Below are 14,290 nucleotides of genomic sequence, written 5' to 3' on the forward strand. Positions count from 1 at the left end.
CACTCGATTACAAATTTTGATTGGTTAATTTATGAGCATTGGTTGATTAGATCAATAGATGAATCCGTACACATTTGTAATAAAGGTAACAATCTTATAGTTGGTGTCCTGCATAGTAATACTAAAAAATCAATAGAATCTAAAAAAATAAAATAAAAAATAAAGCCCAATGGGAATTTGGCTCTTTTTAAAGCATTTTTATTATTTTTTTTTTTTTAGCAAATGTAACACATTTTCACAGAACAGCTGTTCTTTCGGGCCACTGCTGAGCTGCCTTTCCATCGTCGGTTGTTTAATCTACCATTACAGCTTCGTACTCAAAATTAATCGAGTGTTTAAGAACCTCAGGATTTTTTATTACTTGCTCATTGTGATGTATTGTCCCTACGCTTCTGCTTATCCAGTTGATCATCAATCCGGGTTTGTCCAAAAAATGTTGAGTGTTACAGTATAATATTAGCAATATCGTGCAAAAGTCAGCTATTCTTACACTGTGCACCCTATCATATATATGTCCCGCCTCTGCTCACTAATGATTGGACAGCTGCAAAACCAGGGCAGATCTTTGACTTTCCCATTGGTTAAACTCACAAGACATTCAACTGAAATGGGGAATACCTTCAACGGTGTATGTCCCGCCTCTGCTCACTCATGATTCGACACCTGCATAACAAGGGGCAGCTCATGGACTCTCCCATTGGTTAAACCTACTCAAGACCGTCAACTGTTTATGTCCAGCCACTCACTTATGATTGGACTGCTGTGGAGAAAATGCTGACCTCCTATTGGTTGATTTTATTTTTTATTAAATTAGATTAAATTAAAAAAATTAATCTGCAATCAACTCTCTGGAGCAGCCCAAATAAAAAAACAATTTTTAATAGTATTAGCTAAATATGTAAAAAAATATATATAGTTTTCAAGACCACAAAAGGTCCATCTTCATATCGATTGATAGACAGCTAGATAGACAAGTGATATTTTTATACATATATTGTAGCTGATTTCATTATTATTATTTTTTTTTTGTATTGTATGCCAGGTCTCCCTTGAAAGCAGATTTTAATCTAAATGGGCCTTTGCTGGTTAAATAAAGGTAAATAAATAAATAGATAAATAAGAACCCAGCAATTTAGAAGTAAGAGATTTTGTAGTATCAAGCTGTATATACATGAAAAATAAAACTCAGTAATGTACACTTGCCATAACAACAAATGGTAGAGTTATATAACCTGCTGGTATAACCACTACTACTGGCAAAATAAAACACGCCAGATTGTTCAGTCACATTTATAAGCTTTAAGTTGCTGTGCCAGTGTTTGACAAGAAACAACAAGGTTAAAGTTTCAAATAACAGAACACTATACTGATCTATACTTCATTACACAGCAGAAAATGTGTACACATACATATACACTGTCAGATAAAACATGCTCATCCCATTCATTTGTAATGAAAGAATGAAGCATCTATGCAACAGATTATTGTGTATGCATAGGATACAAGGCAGGCAATTACAAACATGTTACTGTAGTTGTTGATTACAGTAAATGTACAGTACCATCAGAAGCCTGTTGGTTCTGTAGCTGTGTATTTTCAGGAGAATGTATAAAAGGGGATAGCATTCTGGTTACACTTTACAGCATTGTAATTTCCTTTTTTTAATGCATTTGAAATGTACTATATTTAAGACAAATTGCTGACTTCAAGATTCAATAAATAAGGGGCTAGTGGAGACAAACTTTTTTAATCTCTTATAATATTAAGCAATAGATCCACTGTCAAGGAAACAGCTCTCTGCAAATCCTCATGGCTGCTAAAAACCCTGCACAGTATATATCAATTGCTGTATACATTGTGTGTCAGACAGGCTCAGAAAAGACAGATGACTTCTAAATATTTGGGGACGTCTCCTCCTCCTCCTCTCTCTTTGTCTGGCCATGTAGAAATCCAGTGCGCACTCCATATTTATTTTACTTCTCTTTTTCCCTCTTTCTCTTTTCTTTGCCTGTTTCCCTGGTAGTTTCAGCAGCATTTAGTCGAACATGTAATTTGCGCACAGTTTAGACCTGGTTCTCACATGTCAATTGATACGTAAACGCTAACACTGTTGATGGTTTGCTAAATCGCTACATTTGTATGTAAATGAGGACACTCCCCTAAAGTTCAGCCCATGCCCAGCGCTAATGCTGACTTGTCGGGTGGACACTAAAACATGTTTGCTAAATCACATAGGTAAGCAAAGTCTGTTTGCCCACACGTGTGCCTGATTCTGGTGCGCGAACTGTCCACAAAAATGTTTTACGATTGCCTTCGAGGTTTGCAAACGTTGCTAAATAGGGACCAACAGGCACCGAATTAACAAATACAGAAAACATTACTTAAAAGTTCAAGGTCATACTATAGCATTTTCAGTGATGAATGTTTTATCTAAATAAAGCATAGCGTATCTTGAAATCGATCATTTCTAGCACACATTCCTCTTAGGGAAAGAAACATTTAACATTTTGGGGAATAGAGTTTGAATTAACACAACAACAAAAACAAAATTCAAGCCAATTTGTGACCAATGTCCAGCATGTCCAGGTGCCTCTATATCAGGATGTACAGTAACAGGGTCAACATACCGTCACTGGCTTCTTGGACACGTTGTGCGGCTGCAGGAGAGCTGGACAGTCCAGCTGTGACACGCTGCCAGCTGTGTTTAGTTTACAGGGAATTGCAGCTGAGAATTGGTTGTGATTCAATGTAAACTTGTTCTATAGCTGTGTTTTCTCCCACAGTTTTATTTAGCATTTTTGTCTTTGGCTCGTCTACACAAAGTGGAGTGTAAACAACTAGTGTACTATCACCAGAACAGTCACATGATTTCCTCTGCTCTACCCCACACTACTTTATTACTGTTGCTGGTACTGTAGGAGCGGCCACATTTAATTACAACAAGAACATTTTTTGTAGGTAAAGTATTTAAAAAAAAAAATATCGGGTGCCTGTGTGTAGCCCTGCCAGCTGTCAGCTTTCCTGTGTCTCTCCCTTTTGGCAGTGGATACACACAACTCCCATTTCACCCTGGGGTTTTCATTTGCAACAGGGCATAAAAAAAAAAAAAAAAACAAGGATGGAGAAAATGTTTGCAGTGTGCTGGACAATGTTAAGCAATACTTAAAAACACACGATTCAAGTATAGTGTTTCTATGGAGATCTTCAAAATGCCCATCTCTAAGGAAACAGTCTCAAGGTTGAACTGGGTATCGTATCAATTGATAACAGCAGGGAAAAGGAAATACAAAGTCACGCAGCATAAACATCAACAGCTGTACCAACTCGTCCATATAATATATTTTATTCTGCAACACTGCATAAGGACTCCATGTATCTTGTGTACTTTTAAAGTTTGGGAGGTTCTATGTTATTCTTTACAAAAAAAAAAAAAAATGTTGGCATAAATGATTCAACAGACCAAGCTTCGAGGTAGAACCTTTGTGTCATTCTAGATTCTAGGGTATTGCTAATCTGTAAAGGATAGAATACTCCATGTGCATTCCAGATTATCGAACCCAGCAGGGGCGGAGTCTTGGGTAGGTGGGCCAATTATTTGTCTTACCTTTCTTTCATCTGTAATACTGTAACTGTCAAACTTCTTTAACTGCACACTTTTTAACTAACCCCTTTATCAACCTGTTTATTTTTGTATAGTTAGCACATGTACATAGATCAATTACTGTAGCTACAGACTATTTAAAGTCCAAAAGTTGCTCTTTTAGTAGGTGGTTGAAAAGTCCTTTTAAAATAATATTTTGATTTGACTTTTCTTGTTTCTTTAGACATGCATCATCACTGCTGTGAACTGTAGTCCTTGGCATGATCTAACCTCTGATTAAACTTGTGAGCACATCAGTAGCTCTTAAAGTAGAGGCTGAGGAAAGATCAGCTGTATGGCAGTATAAAATATCAGTGCCTTGTCTGACAGGTTCATTTTCTTCGAATCACCCAATGAGGAAGTTAACTGCCATTGATAGGTAATCAATTGTACAGATGAGGGAAAGGCAGCTTTTCTTGTTGTGAAAGTAACATATAAATTAATAGGCTTATTGAGTTACATTTTTTACTAGGATTTAGGCCTATATCTTCTGTGATATTGCAATAAGCAGTGATCTTACCGCCGTAAATAAATAAACAATACAGAAATGGGCAGTAATCAGCATTGTATAAGGTGTGAACGTTTATATGGGTAGTGTAGCTTTATTCTGATATGTAAAGATTATTCCATTATTCTTAATCCCAAATAAACCCTGCAATGAAACTCCTAGATTCAACATCCCTATAACAACAGCAGTTCTGGCTCTTCGGAGGAGGCAAGGCTCCATTACAAACTCCCATATATATATTTGGGAGTTTGTCCCATATATATATTTGGGAGTTTCCACACAATATATTTAAATGCAGCTGTTTTATGCAAAATACAAAATTCCGCAGGACATAGTGAACTTACAGAAAGGAGTTACTTGCTGCTCAAATGGAAATAAGTAACCGTATTTACTAGGATGTCAAAAACCATACAGAATTACCTGATTTCATCCATTTCCTTTACTGTGCTAGAAGAAATCAAAAAATACATTAATGAAGCTCTTTTTTTTGCATGGCAGATTGATTAGATGAAACGGGTTTGTAATTGTGCCTCGTGACTCAGAAGTCACCTGCCACCACGCGGTACAAAACGGTCTATAATTATTTAGTCGCTAGGATGTCCTTGATTTTTGTCTGCCTTTCTCTTGCCTTCATTTTATTTAGAAAATATTTTTTACAAAGTATGTTAGCAGAGTGAGATTTAACGGGGGCGTGCCCGTGGCTGAGCTTTTTCAATTTTCTTCCCCAGCATGGAAAATAGATTTTGTACTGACAATGTCTTTCTGCTGGAAAATGTCATATATAAATGATATTCATTTTGCATATAGTATGGCAATTCTGTGCACGTACGTACAGTAGGTCATCCCTCAATTTTTAGTTTCACAAATGTTTGTAGCATTATACGCGTACATTTAGTTTAGTTATCGATAATAATAATAATAATAATAATAATAATAATAATAATGTTAAAACAACACTAATGTTTGCAAGGTGTTAGATGTTAGCATATCAGCGGTGTACCAATGTGATATACCTTTACTATAGGCTTTCCTACTGTTTCGCAGTTTGTGTATTTTATTACAATGTATAATTCTTATACTATCAGTGCACTAGAGCAGACATTTTAAAAAGAGCTTTGAAACAGACTTTAAAGTTATAAGTGTAAAAAGCGGTCAGGATGTTAACATTGAAAAGAAAAATTACAGGTACGTTATTTAAACAGTTCTAGCAACACGTGGGGACGTGTAACTGTGACAGAGAGAGAGAGAAGGAATCTAAGCTGTAAATCTCCCTCCCGACCAGAAACGGCATTGTGTAATGTTGGTGGTATGCTTCCCCCTAGACAGGTTAACTCGACAGCAGGCAGAAACCGGATGTCAGACATCTTGGTGGAAGCGCATAGCTGCATGAAATGACTCCCTTGCGATCAGCTACGGGGCAGGCAGCAATTGGAGAAACCCTGGCGCCGGGATTGCAGGCAGGAGTCAGGTAGTACAAAGGGGACGCAATTGCCAGCCGGAGCATGTACGTTTTTGTCTTGTCTCTGTTTGTTTTTGTCTGTTGCAGAGGAGTAAGGAGGAGATCCAGAGCTGCAGCCATGGAGCCAGCTCAGCACAGATCACAGCCGTACTGCACAGCACAGCACAGCACGGACACTTGCACTATTTTCACCTGGAATACAGAGCACAGTTTCATGCACGGAGGATCGTGGTGAAGGAGTGTCGTTTTGTTTGGGACTGCAACCCATCGTATTGTAATTCCCCTATACCACTGCTGGTATAGGGGTGACTTGATTTATTTTTGTGTAAATTTAACTTTTGGAATAACAACAGTGTGTTTATTGTTATTATTGTTATTATTATCACACTAGTCACCACACTGTCACACTAACGCTATATTTTTCGGAACCCCGCTACTTACTCCAAGGAAGGAATGTGTTTTTTTGCGTCACGAGTTAAGTCAATGGTCTGCTCCGTGTAAAAGTATAAACTTGTCACCTTATTGTAACCTTGTGTGTGGTTCGGTGGGCAGGAGCAAGGGCTCCTCTTGGCTTCACATCTGCCCTGCACCCCCCCCCCCCCCAAAGCAGGATTTAATTCTGTCTTTCCTTGTTCACGCAAAAGATCATTTACGCAATTCAGCAATCCGATATTTGACAATTCGTCCTTTCGCAATCTCCTCACGCTCGCTCAAGATTACATGGCCGCTGCCCTTGCTCCATCTCCTCACGCCTCCTTCACAACCAGCCGGTCTGCTTTCCACACGCAAAATCGGATCTGCCCTGCACCCTGCAACCAGGATTTCATTCTGTCTTTCTCTGTTCACGCATAAGATAACCTACACAATTCAGCAATCTCATATTCAACTTAAATTCATCGATTTCGCAATTCACGCAAATTCTTCACATCCGCTGTACTCACTCCTATTACGTTCTCCAACCTTCGGCAACAATACGTCTGGTTCCCTCAGCTGACCTTTTCCATCCCTTTCCAATCTCCTCACTTCAGCTCAAGACTATATGGCCGTTGCCATCGCTCCATCCACCCACTCCTCCTAAGCAACAGGCTGGGCTGCCTTCACTACTTTTCAAGCTAGTTTTACAACATTTTTTTATTGTCAGTTTACAGCATTGGTACTGTGATTTTGAGATTGATAACTCAAGATTCTAAAATAAAATATTGCTATATGATACAGGGTTTTTATCAGCGGAATTAAATCATTATTTTGCCTCCACCTTGACCAGGATAACCTTGGGCCCTCTCCGCTTCGAAGCATGCCTCCCTCCTGATAAACTGGAACACATTCTCTCCCTCATTCAAATCCGCCAGACCAGCCGCACTAGTTCATAATGGCACCTTCTTTCACTCCTGGGACATCTCAATTTCACCTTTCGGATCATTCTTCAGGGCAGGATTTTCACCTTGTGTCTCCTCGCTCTCTCTACCACAGTTTCAGGGGTGTGCAATTTTTTTTAAAAAAACTTCTTGTCCAAGCGACAAAATTCTAGTCTACAAAATGCTAATCTACTTGTCCTTCTTAAAAATCTACTTGCCCCCTCCCAGTCACACAAAACACACATACAAAAAAGTAGAATATGCAGGATTTTATTTAACAGTGAACACAATCAATCAATTAGTGATTAACAGGGGCGGATCTTGCCTTTTAGCTTGACTGGTTCACTAAATTCTTCAAGATACACAAAAGGTTCCTTGTGACCCCACCTCACCTCAACAAATGTATAATATACTTTAAGGAAATGTTCCTTTTAGTGCAGTTTGGAACAAATTTTCTATTAAATTTAAGTAACATGCTACGAGTACAACTATAATAAGCAATACTTAGAATTATTCAAATACAAAAATAGCTTCTGCCTGTGTTTTTCCCACTCTTTGTCTATAAGCTGAATTCAACTCCTGATGTACAGGTGTTTTAGTTTGTTGCTTCACAGATACAAAATCATTGCTCAACTGCCACAGCAGTCATTTTGATGGTTAAATTACTCTGCGTGTCTGAAAGATATGCGGTTGTCCGTTTATGACTTTTCCTAAATATAAGTATTAAATACTCTGACGGCATTCGAAAGGCAGGATCATGAAAATAAGGAAGTTATAATCCCACCCACCTAGAAATGCCAAAGCTGTAATTTTGACTGCCTTTTACAATACATGTTTTTACTTTGAATATAACCTACAATATTCTATTTTATTTTTACATACAAGCCTGTTGTTATCTCTACTGGACCTGGCAGCCATCAATTCCTTCATTTTGTACAAAGAATGCACCAGGGAAAGTATCAGTAGGAGAGATTTCATCCTAGCCACAGTGCTTCAGCAGAAACATTTCGATCAGAAAACTGCAAAGCAGCAGGCTGCAGCAGCTCAACCTGGATTCTGTGCTGCACAGAGTGACACACTGTAACGGAAATATAATGAGTTCTGGTTGTAAATCTCCCTCTCGACCTGTGAGGGCACTAAGTAGTGAAAGGGAAAGGCTTTGGACGGGTTGGCCTGACAGTTCATTCCCTGGGTCGGGAAGTCAGTCAGCCTGGAAAAAGGCAAGACTCCGGTGCGGGAATGTATTGACCTGGAAGGTAAACGAGGTAGAAGCTGCAGTGTTTATAGACGGCTAAAACATACCGGAGCTGTCGCCAAGAGCCAGCACTGAACCCGGAACAGCACTGCACTATTTGTAACTCTTTAAACTGTAGCACCCACCATGAGCACTACAGCACGCACCCAGGACTGGTGACCGTGGTTGTACATTGTGGGAGAGATACTGTGTTTATTGTTTAGGGCTGCAATCCCTGTTACAGTTCTCCGTGTTTTACGCATCACTGTGTATAACCAGAGTTTATTATTTGGTCACCAGACCTGGATTCTAACTAAAATAAAACCGATCTTTTTCCATACCAGATTACAAATCTCTGTCTGTTTATTCCTGCACTGCATCACCTCTGCACCTGTACATAATCAGCAACCACTTTGCCACACACACACAAGAAAACATGTTACTTTCATTTTAAAATTAAAAACTACTTTCATTTTTACAGTTTTGTATGTACATATACCTGTTTACACACTAGTTTCTTTTGAAATGTTTATTTTATTATAGTTTTTCATTTTTCGAAGTAGTGCTTTATATGTGGTAAGTTAGAAAATAAACCCTTTTATGTTTAATTGTTTATTTAAATATGGCATTTTGGCTGGGCAGATGTTTGATATGATGTACTTGAATAAAACTTTTGAGTTATATCCGATAGTTTGTCTTTCATTTTAATATTAATGTTGTTTAAAATGTAACCGTCATAATGACTGCCAGCGGCAGTTTTAGGTATGTGTATAACCGCGGCGGTTCTAGTGTTAATATACCGTTTAAATCTACCAAATATGGAAATACGGTAAATGGCAAACTAGGATAGCAACACTAAAATCGAAAAGACAAAACATTATTACATTTTTTGCCTAGGAAAGTTTCTCTTGGAATGCGTCTAAACAGTAAACACCCCAACAACACACCTGACCACAAAGTAGAATTAATTTTATAAATTACACAACGCGTTTTTTTCTAATCTGCCAATGCCATGGCGACTATGGTGGGGTTTTTTTTGTAACTTTACTAGATTGCTGCATTTAAATGTCAGGTTCATGTATTAAGAAAGCAGTATAACTTATTTGCTCATTTTCAAAAAAACGTAAATAATACCTTAAGTTTAAAGGATTAGTCCATGCCTTGCCAGAGGCTCTCCTGGCAGTCATTTCTGGGTTTCTTTGTAACCAATAGAAGATCAGCTTTTTCCACAGCTAGCCAATCAGAAGTGATAGGGATGGGATGTAAACACTTTTTAAAATGTTTGATTGAGTGAAGGTGCTAGTCTTCCACAATTCAGTTTTCAGAAACGTACGTGGCTCTCTAGAAATATACCTGGAGTGTTTTTCTAGCAACAGAACAAACATAGGAAAAATAAATAAATAAAAACTGTTTGTCGAACGGGCAAAGTATGACAGCAAAACTCTTGTCCCTCACACAAATCTTGTTGTCCCAGGCGTCGGTCAATATGAATTGCACACACCTGAGTTAGCTTTCTCTGTTCTACGATGACTTCATATCCTATACCCACTAATCATTCCATATGGGGCAGCAACCTCTGCAGCCAAAAGTAATGTTAACCAGCATTTAATCAAAAGTGAGTTCTGGCTGTGTATTGCTTCACAGGGCTCATTCACTTTTTTCACGGTCTAAAATATCTATCTGAAGATTCCACGATTAACCTCTTCAACCCCAGATGTAAAACTGAAACCCCTTCACAGGTACCAGATTTTGAAAATAATAATAATAATGTTTTCAAAACTGCAATTGCTATATAATGTTAATATGATGAATAAAACACAAATAAATGACCTAAACTGTGTTTTTCATTAACCCTTTATGCTCCTGTACTACATACCCATGTTCAATAGAGAGATAAAAATACCTTATTTTTTTTGAACAATGAAAACAAAAACGCTGCTTATAATAATAATAATAATAATAATAATAATAATAATAATAATAATAATAATAATAATAATAATAATCAGTGAACAGTAATTATCAAATAAAAATCAAACAACATCAAAACGTGTACCATTATCGACTTGCTCTGTGCCATTTATTGAAATGTTCAATACAACAGAACCCGGGGCTGCCTTTGCATCCACTGCACATTTTTCTTGTGTCTTTTCTTTTGTTTTCATTTTCAGACCCTGCACCTTTTTTTGCGGTCTCTGCTTCGCTTGTGTTGGAGGGATAGGCACAAATGCGTGTACAGGGCTACTTTGCGCAGGCATTGTGATGGATCTGGCTGCCGCAGACGCCTGCTCTATTGCCTTGTACCCAGTGCTGTGTTTTGATAGTATTTTGTCACAACACTGCCATTTCAAACCAAATAGCGTCCCGTTTGCAGCTGGCTTACCTGTAAAGTAGCTGCATGCTCTTTTGTTTGTACCGTTTGTACTGTTCTTGGCTCCACATCCTCACTGAGTGATTAGTCAGCATCACTGTCGCTGGTATCGAAATCCTCCGAACCAACTTCACTCCCGTTGCTCATTACAGAAAGACCACGTACGTTTCCATGTTTAGCTTTCGCTAAAAACAATATAAAACTACAACTAAACAAGTAAAACTAATAATAAAACAAAAAATAATTTAAAACACTATATATATACTTGTAAAAGTTGAATGGCTTCCTGCAATATATCTCAGTCTTCTAAACGCCCACAGCTAGATTGGAATCTCTACATGATACGCAATTGGATACAAATGTGACCCTCCTCCGACTTTCATTGCACATTCCACAGTACTAGTACTGCCTTAGAGAATGAAACCTAAAACACTAGACTGAGAAACTGATCATCTTCCCATTTTCTCACCTGTAGATTCCCCTTGGGGGAAGTATCAGTTGCTTCCTAGCTTTGGAGGCCGATCGGTTCTGTCTCACCTCCACGAGTGCGGCTCTCCGCAAGCCAAGGGGAATCTCCTTTCTCATCTAAGTCACAAAGCACATCTCTCCTATTATCAATTCACAAGGTTTCTTCCTCCTTGCAGCCCTCGCTCATGTCCAGTGAATATTTGGTGAAAGGAAAGACAGAATACAGATTTTTCACGGTTGCAGTATCACGTTTTGTTCTTCCCTCTGATTCTTCACTTTTGGAAAAAACTGCCTTACAGACCCTACTACTGATCACTTTAAAGCAGAAGTGCACAACTGCAGTCTTCAAGGTCCATTTCCCATCAGGTTTTAAATAATACAAATTAGATACTTAATGGATTAATACACAAATAGAGAAGTAATTGGTTCAATTGCAATATATAAGGGTCTGGTTGTAACAAACATCTGGGATAAAATGGCCTTTACTCTGCACCACTGCTTTAGTGCAGCAGCACTCACTTGTGGCTTTTGAATTCATTCCAATTTAAGATCTTGTTCCAACCAGGTACTTAATTAATAAATTGAACACCTAGTTTTTCAATTAAAGTATGTAACCAAATACCTGGATGGAACAAGGCTCTGGACTGCTCCATTCAATAACTAAGGACACAGCTGTGATAACCACTGTTTTACAGCAAGAGAAACAAAGCCCTCATTGTACACCATACAGCACAACACGTGCTGTGATCTATGATCCTTCTACCACACCTGTCAGAAAAGTCTGCTTGTCTACATGCATGTTGAATGCCTGAATGATGACAGACCAAACCACTTAGAATAAGTAAAATGAGAAAATCCCCTAGTCAACCATGTATGTGGACTACAGTAGACCTACATAAGCTGTTTGAGAGTTGTGTACAACTGTTCAGCAACAATCACAGGGAAGCCAAAGGACCCTAGTGACTGCACAAGGGGTATGAGGGTCCCCAAGCAACCAGCTTGTCCCTCAAAAGTAGTCGCTACATTGACCAACGTGTTCATCATGACAGTCTCCTCTGGAAAGCAAAACATATCTGGTCGCAAGCAGGTCATGAAGGATCAAGTCTGCAGACGTGTCCAACGTATAGTAACAAGCAGCACATTATTCTACAAAATGAGCACACAGGTATACTCTCAGATAGTTGCACTCTCAATAACTTGCAACTTTACTATTGGAAAAGTGGACAGGCAGGAATGTTATATATGCAGCCAGAATCTATACAGTTATCTATAAACTTCAAAAACATGCTTAACTTACAATAATAACCTATTTAGATCATTTGTGTGGAGTCCATTACATTAGATATACAGTACAGAAAGAAACTTGTTGTAAAGTGATTTCATCCAGACCCCAGGATAAAAGGCTTTCTATGAGAAATTGCAGTAGATAAGTATGGCGTTGGCAAGAGCAGTGAGTAATTAATGGCTGCTAGTATTATACCTTCCCGAGTGCTTTGGAACCAAGAGGTAATCATGAAATGGTGATATTTTTAGTGCAGACCTCCCTATTTCATCACAGGTTTCATCAAAGGCCTTTCAAAGTAAGTCAAGTACCTTAACCAGTTTACCAGTGATGACGCTAGTGCTGAAAATAAATGTGTTTTTCAATGTGTTTTATTAAATGCAGATATTTTAAATACTCAAGAAAAGTAGGTACCCTGCCAGGAAGCAACAGCTCAATAATGTATTCCTGACTGTGGCAGATTCACTGGTCTAAGACCATGTGACTGATACCATCAGAAAAAACAGGTACCAAAAAGCAGGAGTTTTAACTTTTAACCTGCAATGTTGTATTTGAAACCCATCAGAAAAAGCAACCGTAATAGAAGGGGTAACATGAATGCCAATAAGAGTGGAAACATGTTTTTTTTTTTTTTATTTGGGTATCACTTCTCGGGTAAGGATAAATATATGGTTTGATTGGCAATGGTATTTCGTAAATTTAAAGGGATGGCATTTGTTTTGCACAGGAATACAGTAAGTATAATTAAAAATATCCATCATATGTGAAGCCAGTCTTTTTCTTCTGCAGTACTGTATTTCCATAATAACATTGATCATGCGAGTCACTTTTATGATAATAAACTCGAGTAAATGGCAGAATCTTTGTAACTCATTTTAAGTGTTTTTGTTTTTTTTGTAATGTACAGGCGGCCTACATATTTAGAAAATGTATGGTGTTCTCTCTGCTACAGCAGCCTACTAAATCATGGATCAAAAACTTCCCCCGTAGATTTTAAACCAAAGTGCCCATATTCCTCAGATGAAAACTTGTTTTACTATTACTTGACAAGCACTTTCTTCTCTTTGAGTTTTAATATACAGTGTGCATACTATTAATCATTGCGTGCGTTTGTGCACCTGGTTCATTTAAGAGTAGACAATAAATCGCGGGATGCTGTGGAATAATAGCGAGCAGAAGTGTAATGTTTTGTGTAACATATTTTTGGAAAAAAATATAAACAGCGGCGCGGTCCTTACCTGCATGTGGCATAGTAATAGTCTCGTTCACATTGCTGGAGCCCACATTAAAGATGACCACTGCAGACGCATTTTGACTGGTAGCATGGCGGATTTTGTCCTTGTAGGTACAGTTCCCTTTGGGTATAAGAGCTACCCAGCTTTTGGCATTGGCAGGGACTGCAAATTTAGTGTTGGGGTCGCAAGCAAGTCTGTCTTGGGTAGATGAAGGCATCACCACCACCCCCTTAGTATCCTGTTTCAAAGAGTGTTCCCCGTACCGACCGCACTCCGTTTTCTCTGTTCTGATCTCTGAATTCACGGGATCCACATAAGTAATATTCACAAAAGCTGTATACCATTCTTCTTTCTCGGCCACCGTGAAGTCTAGGCAGAGCAAATGCACGAAACAAAAGGAAAACAGCCATGTTGAGAGAGCCAGACTGCGGCAGGCTTGGATTAGGGACATTGCCATAGTTCTGAGGTTTCTTAATGTTCCCGTCTGCTAGCCTTAGCGCTACTCGACTGCCTCCAGCCTCCCCTCTGTATTCAAGGTTTTTTTTCTCTTCCGGCGATTAAGAAGAAGGCAGATCGCTGCTCCAACGAGGAATCTCGGGCCAGTGTTATCCTTAATTGATTGGGTGCTGCTGCCGGGTCTCCCGTGAATTCAAGTCTGGTTGCTAGACGAAATGTTGTTTATGGACTGGTGGCTGCAGGAGGGGCTTCATGATGTCGATGCTGTTGTCAAGACTGCTC

General features: G+C 38.7%; 1 protein-coding gene across 2 annotated transcripts in view; it reads right to left on the reverse strand.

Annotated features, from left to right (window-relative positions):
• rnf150a (ring finger protein 150a) overlaps positions 1-14,274 on the reverse strand; it is a 75,344-nt gene extending 61,070 nt beyond the window's left edge. The window contains exon 1 of one of the 2 annotated variants that reach the window (XM_034013261.3): positions 13,556-14,273. In XM_034013261.3, coding sequence (XP_033869152.3) covers positions 13,556-14,009 — 454 coding nt within the window. In that variant the 5' untranslated portion in view covers positions 14,010-14,273. Of the gene's footprint in view, positions 1-13,555 lie in introns of both variants that reach the window. The other variant, XM_058999288.1, reaches the window with a different exon arrangement.
• Between the last annotated feature and the right edge of the window lie 16 nt (positions 14,275-14,290).

Source organism: Acipenser ruthenus, chromosome 2 (assembly GCF_902713425.1).
Source record: "Acipenser ruthenus chromosome 2, fAciRut3.2 maternal haplotype, whole genome shotgun sequence".
NCBI classification, from domain to species: domain Eukaryota; kingdom Metazoa; phylum Chordata; class Actinopteri; order Acipenseriformes; family Acipenseridae; genus Acipenser; species Acipenser ruthenus.